The 13,477-nt window shown below is 33.2% G+C and overlaps 1 protein-coding gene across 1 annotated transcript in view; it reads right to left on the bottom strand.

Moving 5' to 3' along the window:
* Window positions 1-4,407: 4,407 nt before the first annotated feature.
* The window catches only part of TRHDE (thyrotropin releasing hormone degrading enzyme), a 419,008-nt gene continuing 409,938 nt past the window's right edge, over window positions 4,408-13,477 (bottom strand). Inside the window, exons 18-19 of the mRNA XM_025402213.1 lie at window positions 12,997-13,078; window positions 4,408-6,991 (exon numbers count right to left, since the gene is read on the bottom strand). Of these exons, the coding sequence (XP_025257998.1) occupies window positions 6,848-6,991; window positions 12,997-13,078 (226 nt within the window). The 3' untranslated portion in view covers window positions 4,408-6,847. The remainder of the gene's footprint in view (window positions 6,992-12,996; window positions 13,079-13,477) is intronic.

Below are 13,477 nucleotides of genomic sequence, written 5' to 3'. Positions count from 1 at the left end.
CGTATTTTAAATAAGCCTGTTCACTTGGGGAATGGATTTAGGAAAATAAATTTTATTCCTGAGTAAATTTAGGTTCATTCAAAATAGTTCATATAATATTTTTAAATGTTATCTAATAAAGTCAGTGGTGTCCAGAAAGCCAACTACAAAAGCTCAAAGATAGAATTTCTCTTATTGTTCCAGTAACTAGACAATGCATAATACAAGTCCTAATCTTTTTTAGTTTTTCAGCCCTAATCTGTTTTTGATATTATCAAAATGCAAAGGAATTAAAATATAGCAATGAAAAATGATAAATAGCTTTATATGTGGCAATATATAGGTAGCATTCAAAAGGATAATGTAGAATTGCTGTTACACAATGTTTTGAAGGTAGAATACAACATTTGAGGAAAAATTCACTCAAAAATGTTTGGCATTTGAGAAATGCTAGTTAATAAACCTATTTTAAATAAAAGTAAATAGCAAAAAACTTAATAATGAATGTTCTCACCCAGTAGGTCATAAGCTATGTAAAGGTGGGAACAGAATTGTTTACAAGAGCAAATGCAATACTGTGAACATAGTAGAGGTTAAAAGGGTAGCTACTAAATGATTAACTTAAAAAGTAAATGCACTGTACATTTGAGGCAGATGTTAACTCCATTGTAATATTTTTTATAAAACGTTTCACTCTTTCATTTACTTACATGACAGAAGAAAAATGTGTGTGATGAGAAGTTAGTTGACCTGTGTAGAGGCAAGTCAAAGCATTTATCTTAGACTGTATCTTCACACAGCAGACCCGTTGAAAATGTAAGTTTAAATAAATTAAGCAATTGCAGTCCATCTATACTTCTAAGCAGAATGACAGAGATACTTCTCTGACCTCACTACTAAGCAAAAGGAAAGTTCTGGCTAGACTAATGTGTCTCCTCCACGTGCAAAGACAGAAGTTTAACCTTAACTTTGTGATCCACTGGTAAAATCTTTGCAATTTATTTTGTCTTTTCACTTATTTTTTTCATGTGTGTGGCTCGTTGGCTGAAATATCTGTTAATTATCTGTTATAACTTAAAATCCACTACACAACATGCTAATGTAAAATGTTTCATGAAAACTTTTTATGGAATGTATATAGCAACTTTGTTAAGAAGTGAATGGTAAACCAGAATACACAAATTAACATTTCTTTCGAAAGAGCCAGTGACAATGATGAAGTGTGCTAAGTATCAATTCAAATCTGCTATAGAGAATGGTCTGTACAGATAAACATTACGTTTTCATGCATGCTGAAGACAGATTAATGACTAGTTTGAGCCATATAAGGCTTGAGTTTGCAGAGTTTTGAATCCCAGCAAATACCACTAATTAATCATGTAAACTGATAACAACTCTGCCTCCATCTACTCTTTGGTGAATTAAATCTAATGACATTTCACAGGGTTATTAATTGAGATGATACCTATAAAGTGCCTAGCATTCAGCAGGCATTCAAATTTTTGTAGCTTCCCTTTACCTTAACTTACTTAACATTAACACAGCACAAACATTTAATTCAGAGCAAAAGAATCAGTCATTTTGTTTTCTTTTCTCTTAGTACATTAATAAATGAACTAGGAATGTACAAAAGATAAACATCTTCAAAATACTATCCCTAAAGTACTAAGTATTTGAAATAAAAGCTGTTAAAGTGGTATGTTTTCAAAATCTGGGGTCAAATCATCAACTAGTGGGGCCAGTTGTGAAAAACCTATTTAAAAAACAAAATGCATGCAATGGCATATATGTAGTATAGTTAACATTAGAACATATATTTTTAACAACTGTTTTATTAAATATTTAAGACAGTTTGAAAACTTTCCTTATCTAAACTTTAAAATAAAATTTCACAAAATAAAAAATAAAAACTACTGAAATACATTTTTGTTAGACTTTTCCTGAATCTATATCACATTAAATAAAATACTAATTTCTTAAAAAACTTCTTCATTAGTTCAAAGCAATTGAACAAAAGGTTGTTCTTATATAATTAAAATTTAGGATTCTAGAATAATTTACAAGAACATTTTTTCATAAGTTCACATATACTAATTTCAACAAATTATTGCTTAGGGTGAGTATTATTTAATCTTCTTTAAAGAATATATAATTAACTTAAAATTAACACATTGTGAGATATCGATAGTATGCTGAAACCATTTTAGAAAACTTGAACTACTTTTTCATAAGTAGATTAAAGTATTCCTGCAACTTACTAATACTACTAAATTGTTCAAACAGCTTTTCTTAAGGATAAATTCCATCTCAATTTATATTACAATTATTAGAGTTTAAACTCTATTATTTGATTATAATTTCAAAATGTAACATATTTCTGTAAAACACAATTGAGCACTAGGAAATCAAACAATAAAAATTATACTAAGTATCGTAAAAGTTTTGAGAACTAGTGTACAAAAATAGTTGTATAATATTATGTATACCTAAAAATGATTTACTTCCCTCTCTGTAGCAAGGAATTATTTTTCCTGTTGCCCTCTTTCCCCCGGTTCATTATTTCTTTTTCTTTTTCATTTATTGTGATATGAATTCATTCCTTCAGGCCATTTTCATCTCTGTATTCCTTTCCCTCACTAAGTCCCTTGTGAAATAAAAGATGCTCAATAAATATTTCTTTAAGTATAGTTATATATTGTATCAATATATAGCTATTAGTGTCAAATGATAATTTAGCTATGATCTCTGATAATGAAAAAAATCAGTTGTAAGAATTAGTTTTCATTATATGTGCTTTTACTACTTCTTTATTAGGTGTACACGGTTACTTCATGAGAGTACCCAGGAGAATAAGCAAGCTATTTTAGGTTCTCCAACTTATTAGAAAAGAATTCCTTAAAATTCTAATTGCCAGTAGATTTTAATTAAATGTATTACTGTAAACTTCCTTAGGGATTCCTTTACTGCATCTAATCCAGTAGTACTAAAATTGCATTGTTTTTCAAAACTTAGTCTGCATAGATTTATAGACATTTTATCAAATATTATTTTTACTGATTTAGATGCACACAATTATCTGCATTCTGACCATCTGTTACCACAGACAGAATTTATCAGATAAATTTGTGTTGAAAATTAAGCAAATTATCAGTACTTTAAGGTTATGTTTAAACAATGTTCAGTAAAAGACAGGAAATATAATTAATAAACTAATGAATTAAATTCTTTATCCCAATATTTGATTACTTATACCCACCAAATTGAATCATAACATTTCATCCAGTTGTTTAACATCCTGCAAATTAGAAATGCAAAAGTTAACAAACAATGTAATTATTGTAAATATATTTAATTGTGTATTTTGATGCTGGTCTAGTATTTGGAAAATCTCTGACTAATGCAATGGATAGAGATATTATCAACATATATTTATATTTTAGTGGGGAATGATGTTGTGATAGATGTAGGTTATCATATTGGCTCCCAAAATAACAACATTGTGATTTTATTTTATTTTTTTAGAGACAGGTTCTCACTTTGTCACCCAGGCTGGAGTAAAGTGATCATAGCTCACTAGAGCACTGAACTTTTGGACTTCAATGATTCTCCCACCTCGGCCTCCCCAGTAGCTGGGACAATAGGTACACACTACCATGCCTGGCTAAGTTTTCATTTTTATTTTCATAGAAATGGGGTCTCAATATGTTGCCCAGGCTGGTCTCCAATGCCTGGGCTCAAGCGACCCTCCCACCCTCGACCTCCCAAAGTGCTGGGATTACAGGCATGAGCCACTGTGCCCAGCCCCATTTTGAAGTTTTAAATAGCTCATGTTGCTACCTGAGCCCCAGTTTTCTCATCAGAATATTAGGGCTAACAACATTTATTATGTTTTTGTGATAAGTCAAATAAAACAAAATGTGTAACAGTTCTTTGAGAAAGCAATGCATTTTATCAATACATGGCATCATCTTAATAATACCCTCACAAGATATTATAGTTATAATATTTGTAAATAATACTATCACAAAAATCTCAGTCCTATGATATAATTGTTCTGGAGACTATATAAACTAATGTGAGTTTATGACCCAACTAAAATACATGTTATTGAAACTCAAGAATAGACCTAGTATTGTACATATTAGCCTTAGAGGCTGAGATTGTATATTTTAGAAACTTCAAAGATTATAGAAAAATTTTAAGAAAAAAATGTGTAAAAATGGAGAAATCTTTTTATTTACAAGTTACCTGGAAATGTTTAATACTCGATGTGATAAATAATGTTGCCTTTTCTAATTGAAACTACTTGTTTTGTACATATATTGGCGCAGCAAATTGCTATGGCTGGAGGTTGGACACTTTCAACAGTTTGTTATTTCATGCATATATATAACTTGTAAAACTGACAAAAAAGAAAAGATAAAACTCTAAGTAGAAAATAGAATTTTATAACTACATTTTACAGATTATTCCAAGAGATATCATTGGTTATTTTATTATTTTGAAAATATTACTTATTTAAACAACTAAAAAAACCGGTAAAGCCTGATATAGTTTCAACATTAGAAAGAATAAATTATTGAAAAATATGTAGAACAAAAACACCATCTTAATGCCACTGATACCACTATACTGTTGAACAAGTATTATATGAGGTATTGAACATTGCACATAATTATACAGTTGGAATTTGAGATTGTAGATAAACCAGTTGTTCAAGGCCACTAAAATACTGAAAAAGGATTATGATTATTAACAGTGGGGAGGAAAATACAACTATAAAAGCCCTTCAAACTCAAATCTGGAAATGGTAATTTTACTCAAAAATATACCACAACTACTAAGAGGTTTTAGTAATTCATGACACAAAGCAAGACATCCACCTATAATTTTTTCTTATCTATTACATAGATTCAGTGGTGACATAGCACATATTTGGGACCTGCATTGCAGTGTGATATTTATTACTGTTATGTTTTAGAAGTTACCCATTTAATTAAGGATTTTGTAAATGTGATATGTAGTAACTGGATTTTATCACTTCTGATAAGTGGAAAAAGTTTAGATTTTATACTATTACCATGCCTATTCACATCATGTAAAATATTTAAAATTCATGTATTTTAATTGAATGAAGTGCTGAAAAATTTAGATATGACTAATAGGTATTACTTGCTTATATGATAAAATTCAATTTTAGGTGGTACTTTGTAGATTAGGAAATAGCTCTTCTTTTCTACTAATTTAAAATAATTCTATGGCTCTGATTTCTAAAATGTCTAATTATTTTCACTATTCAGTGAGTACTGTTAGAATATATTTCTTTCAATGATTTGTAAGATTTGGAGGAGTGAAAAACCTCCTCAGGAAAATAAGAAGTGATTTACAAACATTTGGCTATGTAAAGTAGTTGCATTGTTATTTTATACTGGTAAACTTAAAATATGCTAATTTTGAAGCATCTAAGCAATGTTTGGAAAGCTGGCCTACTGGGTGAGAATACCATTTAAAAACATTTGTGTTACATAACACACAGCCATGAAAATGGCTATTCAAAATTCCCGGGTAGAACACAGTTGTCAGTGCCAAAAGAAAAGCTTTGCATGTTAACACAAGAAAAGGAACTTTTCATCTTAAGGGATGGCACAACTGGCATAAAAGGTCATTAAATGCTAATAGACCCACTTGAGGTATGCTTGCTTAATGGAGGATTAGAACAAAACAGACTTAAAAACCAACACTCAGAGAATTTTTAACTCTCTGAACTATTCAACATAAGGTAGGAAAACAAGATGGAAAATAAATTGTTTTTCAGCACTAATAATTGTAAGTTTACATAATTGTTTCATGCAAAAGGAACTCTGACAAAAATGATGGCAGAATGTATATGTAAGGCTGTCACAGGAGAACTGGAAGAGTGGTTAGTTTATACAAAAATTTTGTTTGTATTCATCTTCATGTAGTAGAATAGACCACTGTTCAAGAAGTAGATGAAAAATTCATAACAGTTGAGAAATTTAGTCAGGACATAGAAAGAATAATGTTGAGATAAATTCTTTGAAGCCTTTTGCAACTGTCCTTAAGTATATAAAAAGAGATAAATTTTCTTTGATCTGAAGACATTCTTTGTACATGTGCAGTGTACAACATACTATATACATATGGGGCTTCCCTATGTACATATACATATGTATACACTATCTATATGCCTTTTAAAATGTATACACAGCTTTAACTCAAAGAAAATGAGTTAGCAACACAGTAATCATTGCCAGACAATCCAAGTGCTGAAATAAGTGATGTTCATCACTTCAAGGGCTATTTTACTTCTCACATTGCCCAAAATTGAGAATATCATTTCTGTTTTTAGTTTTTCTTTCATTGCAACACTGATTGTCATATATAATCTTTGTGCTTTTGCATAATGCCCATCCTGGATGTAACATATATTCACACACAACATTGGACATTTGAAATAAGCATGCTGGAACACAGGCAGGACCATATATCCATGCAGAGAATATTCTGAATATGTTTTTCCAAATTGACTGTAACATCAACATGCATCACTATCATATTTGGTCCTGTACAGCAAGGAATGTACAGCTGAAGCAATCATGGCTAGTTTCACTTGCAAGAGTTTCTTTAGAGAGGAACACCCAGTAGAGAAACAGAACAGAATGAATGAAAAAAAAAAAAAAAAATCCCCCAAAACTAAAAGCCAAAAACTAAAGAAAAAAAAAAAAAATTCCTCCCACATGTTAACACTGAAAATCTGGCCATTTTCCATGTAGTACATTTTCCTCATTCCACAAAAAACGTGTCTTCTCATAAAATTCTGAGTTGAATTGTTTATAAGATACATATATTAGTGTCTTAGAACTTTTCCTAACCATTGGAAAAGCTCATCTTGGTAAAGCATTTTCCAGCGTACATTGGCTTCGACAGTTTCCACAGCTCGTGAGAAAGAAGCAGCAGCTACCCCATCATAGTTCTTCATGAAGTTCTTGAGCTGGAAAAAGAAATTTTTGAATGGTAAATCTGCCTGTCTTAAAATGAACTCATGTCCAACATACATGAACAAGAATTTATTTAAAAAATAAAAAAACCCAATATATTTGAAACAAAATGCCACAACCACTATAGAAGACATATTTAATACTGTGGAGTGAGTTTGGTAACGAAATGAAATATGACAGATTATGTCAATTAGTTATGAAGTAATTGATTTTGGAACAGAAAAAGAAGAGTGGACATTACAACTTAAATAGCTCCAAATTCAGCTTCATGTTTCACAATTAGATATTAAAACAGACATTTAATTGATTATTTTAAAAGCAGTTGATGGGATTGTGGCAAGGACTAGTTCTAACTTCAATGCGTATACAATGCACCAAGTAGCCTTAAACACTGAATATAAGGATTAAAGTTCACATTTTGTCAGTAGAAAGAAAATTATTTTTCATCTTCTCCAAATGAATGATATTGGGCTTGACATTATCTTTGATGTCAAGGAATAACCAAAGTATTGTCTGGTGGAAAAAAAGCAATGGTGCTATGAAAACTGGATGATTAATGACATGGCAATCACCTGTGTAACTAGATTTTGAAATAATAAAGGAGGGATATGGTCTTATTTAGCTAGAGAATCTGAGCATTTAAGTTACAAGTTTTAAATGTTTTGCCATATTTTTGACATAAAATTTTATTTAGAGAGTTCACATACTCTGGAAATACTCCAAGATTTTACTTCAAGATTAAATACCAGGAGTTTTTCCTTTCTGTTTGATATATCTTAAGAAGCTGGCAACAAACTAACAATTGTGATGCTAATAGACAAATGTGAAAAATCAACTTGCAACACAGAAACATTATGTGGTGTAATTAGTGTGGGGTGTGATTCATCATATGGTGGGCGCCACATGGAGGATATGCCAGGAGAGAAATGCAGTGTATCAAGATTGGCTCAGGGGCAGGCAGAAATGGTGGTGGAGGATGGAGTTAAAATGCAGTAATAACTTTCTGAATTATTTTAGAAATTAGTTCATGGGTAGCTTAGTTTATTTATAAGCGTTACTTTGATTACATGATACTGATGGGTTTTCTCAGAGTTTTTACTCTGCTTTCCTACAAAGCCCTTTGCCCAGCAGCATTAGCAACAGATAACTGTATCTCAGAGGTATATCCTTTAGAAGATTTCAAAAACACCGTGATTTTATAACAAACATGTAAAATAGGCAATGTATTACAAAGAATTATGGGTGTTGTCCTTAAAACTGATATGGCATTTGACCAAATTACATATATTAAGAAAAAAGGAAGAAGCAAAGGGATTGGAGTTAATAAATATTAATAAATATTACAGGCATTGTGCCATGGCAATAGAAATATAGATACACATATATATAAAGGGGAAGTCTAATGGAAGTACTTGACTCATAATTTTAAACTTTATCTGATTAACATAAGAATACATTTGTACTTATATATTTATGTTCAGATTCATCCAGTCTATATGCTTAAAGCAAAAAGTAATACATTTTGATTCATTTTGAATTTTGTTTTGTTATAAAATATGATATTGTAATGGCATTATTTACATGTTATAGGTCAATCATAAAAAAATGCTTATACTCCTTTTAAAGTATATTCTGAATTATTACATTTTTTCCTAGGCAGTCACTGAATACACCAGAGAGTCATAAATGACCCTTTAGCAACTTTAACTCTGTGGAGCATGCTCTTGGTTTCCTTATGAGATGGTAAGCCAGCCTAAACACATGAAGTAAAACTCTTAAGTCCTTCTCAAGGGCAAACTATGGGTTTGACTATGAACGTTTATTGACAGAAGGAGAGTAGGTTGGATTATCCTGCAAAATAACTCTCAATAGAAAATGTGAACTGGTGTGTCTCCAGAGATTCACTTCTTAAATCATGATTTAAGTGCGGTAAATACTCCCCTTGTGGGCTCAGAGAGTCTGAGGTGCCTCATATGCATCTTAAGAGGAACTTATTCATCAGAACACATCTGGCCTTCTTTCCACAGTTGCCATTAATTGATCTTATGCCTTGTAATTCTCCATAGCTCTGATATCCAACATGTGGTTGGAATTGCCTCTGACTGGCCCTAGTGCACACTCACAGTGCCTTGCAAACCCCTGCCTCACTTTAGAGGGCTTGGGGTAAAAGAAAGGCGGTTAGCTTTCTAGTTTGCTTCTTTCTTTCACTCTCTGGTAGGATTTATGCTGCCATTTGTGGGCAAAGGATTACCCAGGTGCCAAGGCAAGAGACTGAAGGCATAAACTTTAGCAGTATAATAAAGAAAATAGTTAGAATAAAGAATAGTTATAACACAAATTAGATATAGAAATGATCATGGACAATTATCAATCATTAGTATAAACATTATTAATCATTAGCTTTTAATATTACTCTTTGTTGCATTACTAATATAACCTAGGAATAACAGGCAAGTATAGGGTCAGGTGCCGAAGGGACATTGTGAGAAGTGACCTAGAAGGCAAGAGGTAAGCCTTCTATCATGCCCACATAAGAGCCGCTTGAGGGCTCCTTGGTCAAGTGGTAATGCCAGTGCCTGGGAAGGCACCGTTACTTAGCAGACTGCAAAAGGGAGTCTCCTTTCCTTGGAGGAGTCAGGGAACACTCTGCTCCACCAGCTTCTTGTGGGAGGCTGGCTATTATCCAGGCCTGCCCGCAGTCATCTGGAGGCTTAAACCCCTCCCTGTGGTGCCGTGCTTCAATGGTCATGCTCCGTGTCCACTTTCATGTTCCTGCCATACTCCCGGTTCCTCTTTGAAGTTCGTAGTAGATAGTGGTGGAAGAAATAGTGAAAGTCTTTGATCTTTCTTATAAGTGCAGAGAAGAAAACGCTGACATATGCTGCCTTCCCTCTCTGCTTTGGCTACCTAAAAGGGAAGGGCCCCCTGTCCCATGATCACGTGATTGCTTGACCTTATCAATCACTTGGATGACTCACCCTCCTTACCCTGCCCCCTTGTCTTGTATACAATAAATATCAGCACGCCCAGCCATTGGGAAGGGGGCGGGTGTCTTGATGGGAGTGGTCCCCTGGGCCCAGCTGTTTTCTCCTTATCTCTTTGTCTTGTGTCTTTATTTCTTACAGTCTCTGCAAATGGGGAGAATACCTGCTAAGTCCCGTAGAGCTGGACCCTACATCATTAGTGTTTTGTTTGTTTGTTTTCTAACTATACCATGATACGCTTTTATTTTAAAATGTTGCAAGTTTAGGCACTTTTATAAAATAACATTTAGTAAAATGGCAATGTTGTTTGTGTTCCCTATCTTTTTAGCACAAAACTTTGAAGCATGTTTGTTAATTTTTCTATTAAAAAGATTTTAGCATTAAAATTTCCTCTTATTTCAGGGTATCCTAAGATAAATTATTTTTAGAGTAGATTGTAAAACATAATATACTCTTAGTAACTATGTAAATGAATAGAATTAACTATTGCCCTATTATAAAGTTAATATCTTCAATATTAAAACTGTAAATGTGATGCCTTCGATGCACAGGATCTATGCTCCTCCACAACAGTGAGGTATGTTAGGTTTAAAACGCAGAAAAATGGGCATGTGAAAAGATTGGTTAATGGTCATTAATGTGGAAAAATGGCAAGGGCCTCTGAGGTTCCAGAAGATTGTCTCCATTAGTTTAAAATCAAATAAATGACAGATTGCTTTATGGAGCAATATTGTTCCAATTGCCAGAGCCATTCAATTAAAATTAAAAGGAAACTCCAGTTTCAGGTACTAGAATACTGTTTTTGGGAGAAAACCATGGAACAATGTAAGTGTCTTTACTGAATCCACCTAAAGCTGATGAGGATCATTAAAATCTGGAATGAGTTTTCAGAATTCATAAAGATGCTGATTCCCTTTTGATCTATAAACCCTTAGAAATAAGAATATGCCATATCCACAGGGAGGACATTGGGCTTTCTGCTTATGAGGTTTATGGGTTATGGTAGAATGCAACTGCATTCTCCTCAGCCTTTTCTATTTAAGAAAGGGAGGTTATCATCAAAAAAACCAAAACCCCCACCCCATCTGACAATAGTGTTCCTCACTCTTATAGATGATGTAAGAATTAAAAAGCCCCAGGCAGCACCTGTTAAACTGCAAAGCCAGAGTAAATAACTCCAGAGTGAAGAGATTCATTCCTCATGCCACTTAGAGATTGCATTGTGACGTTAGCTGCTTTGTAGATAATGAAATAAAAGCCATAATTTAGTTTCAACTTTGAAATTATACCCTTCATCATAGGAGCACTTTGAAACATCTGAAATGGCAATTAAATAAAGTGTAAAAATTTAATAAATCAGTGAAATATGTAAGACAAAACAGTCAGTATGTGATAAAATCAATTAAATGTCTAAAATATTTTCTTTTCATGGCCTGGGTGTTACCAAGTCCAGGAAACTATGAAAGGCAGACAGAGTTAGAGGAAATAAGAAGAAAAATAGAGAAGGGATGAGAGAGAGGTAGGGAGGAGAGGAGATAAAAGAGGAGAGAAGCACAAAGAACGAAGGGAGCAAACAGGAGAGAAGAGAAGAGGGAGAGATTTCGCTTTGTGCTCACTTCAATGGCTGCAGAGGTTGTGACTAAATGAGTCTTTCATTCCCAGATTATTGAATGTGAAATCATGAAATTAAAAGTACTTCATTTAAATACAGTGAAAAATGGAAGCAATCATTAATTTAATTGTTCTTTCTTTCTGTTTTTTGTGGATATGAAAACAGTCCTTTCCATTTAGCTTCCTTTATTTAAAAAATAGTAAAATATGTTCCGGGGCGTTCAAATTTAATCCTTCAGGGTTGGGAACACACATAGCAGGGATAAAGACTGAATTTCAAATCATTACAATCAGAGACTTAGCTTAGCTTAGCTCATGGTGTGAAAGAATCCAAGTTAGTGCACGCGGGATAATCACAGGAAACTGGACAATATTAGAAGACATTAAGGATGGTGCCAGGGTTGATGCCTCTAGGGAATGGTGCTCAGTGTGATTAGCTGCGGGGCACAGCATTAAGCATTCTGTCAGTGAAAACTGAGAAAACCATCATTCTCAATGTCAAATATCAGCTATATTTTACAATGGAGAATAGGAGCACGAGAAAAGGCAATCAATGTTTGAAGCGTGATCCACTGTAATCAATTAAAAGAATCTATATTTTGCTTATTTTTTCCTTCCTCCTTAACCCTCTCCCCATTTCTCATCTCTCTATATTAGTAAGGTGACTTAATGGCAAAACAAACAAACAAAACTAGCTGGCTTAAATTTCCAAAGTAATAAACCAGAAATAACATAGTAAGGAAATGTTAAATACTCCGTAATCTGGACACCAGTCCTTAAAAATCAGGTTTATTTTCATTAATGAAATTCATTTGTGATTGTACCAAGCAGTTTTAAAACAATTTATTAATCTCAATATGTATTACCAGATATGCTCCTTTCTACACATAAGAATTTGTTTCATTTAAGAGGCTACATAGCACAAAGCAATATTATTATGTACAGTAGGTCCATTGTCTGTTTAAGGCTGACCACAAAGCAGTGAGACCCATGGTCTGTATCTCAACACCAACCTTCGTCCATTATACAAATACTGAGTCATTAACAGGATGGTTTTGTTGTTTAGTGAATCCTACAGTGGGTTAATAGAATCATTTGAGGAATATCTGATTGGATCAATGATCTCTGAAGTGGACTGTGGATCTACAGGTTTGAAAATTATTACATTCAAACATTTCTTGCAGGCCTTTAATGTTTTATACGTTAAAAGTACTCCTTGCAAATTATGAATTGAGTAGTCTTTAACGTGTGTCTGTGTGTGGGGGGGGGTTGCGGGGGGGGGGGTGTGCATGTGTAAGTAAAAGGAATGGATATGAATCTGTTGGAAAGACATGACTGAAGTAAATGCATAATTTCAAATGTTTATAAAAGAAAATAATTAGACCTTATCTTAAAATATTTACCTCTTTGAGTTCACCTTCAGTATTAAGAAATTCTGTGACACCACTGATAAGTTTGGAATTCATAAACAATGCTTCTCCGTACCTCAAAAGAAAAAAAGAGTCTTAATGTTAATGCAGGTAGTAATTACAAAAATATTACTATAAAGATTTTTTAGAGTTCTTCTCAATGGTTCCATTTGATCAATGTTGTCAGAGACGGCCAGATCTCTGAGCACTCAAGTCCATTTCTCTAGGGATTCGGGGACGGACAGACAGTTATGGCTATGGGATATCATCAATTCCCACCTAATATGGCTCACAGTGTTTCAGAGAAGTCTGAGTTGTAGCAAATTTTTTAAAGGAGCCCTCTATAACTGGATTTAGGGATTAACAGTATATTTCCAAGGCAAGGCCTGAGAACAAAATCTTTTAAAACTTTCAATCACAAAGCAACCTAGCTCACTGGAAGGGAAAATGATTCCAACAAAGGCAAGAGGAGCTG

The sequence above is a fragment of the Theropithecus gelada genome, chromosome 11 (genome assembly GCF_003255815.1).
Source record: "Theropithecus gelada isolate Dixy chromosome 11, Tgel_1.0, whole genome shotgun sequence".
NCBI classification, from domain to species: Eukaryota; Metazoa; Chordata; class Mammalia; order Primates; family Cercopithecidae; genus Theropithecus; species Theropithecus gelada.
Note: the sequence above shows the minus strand (reverse complement) of the source record. Positions and strands in the feature narration are given on the sequence as shown.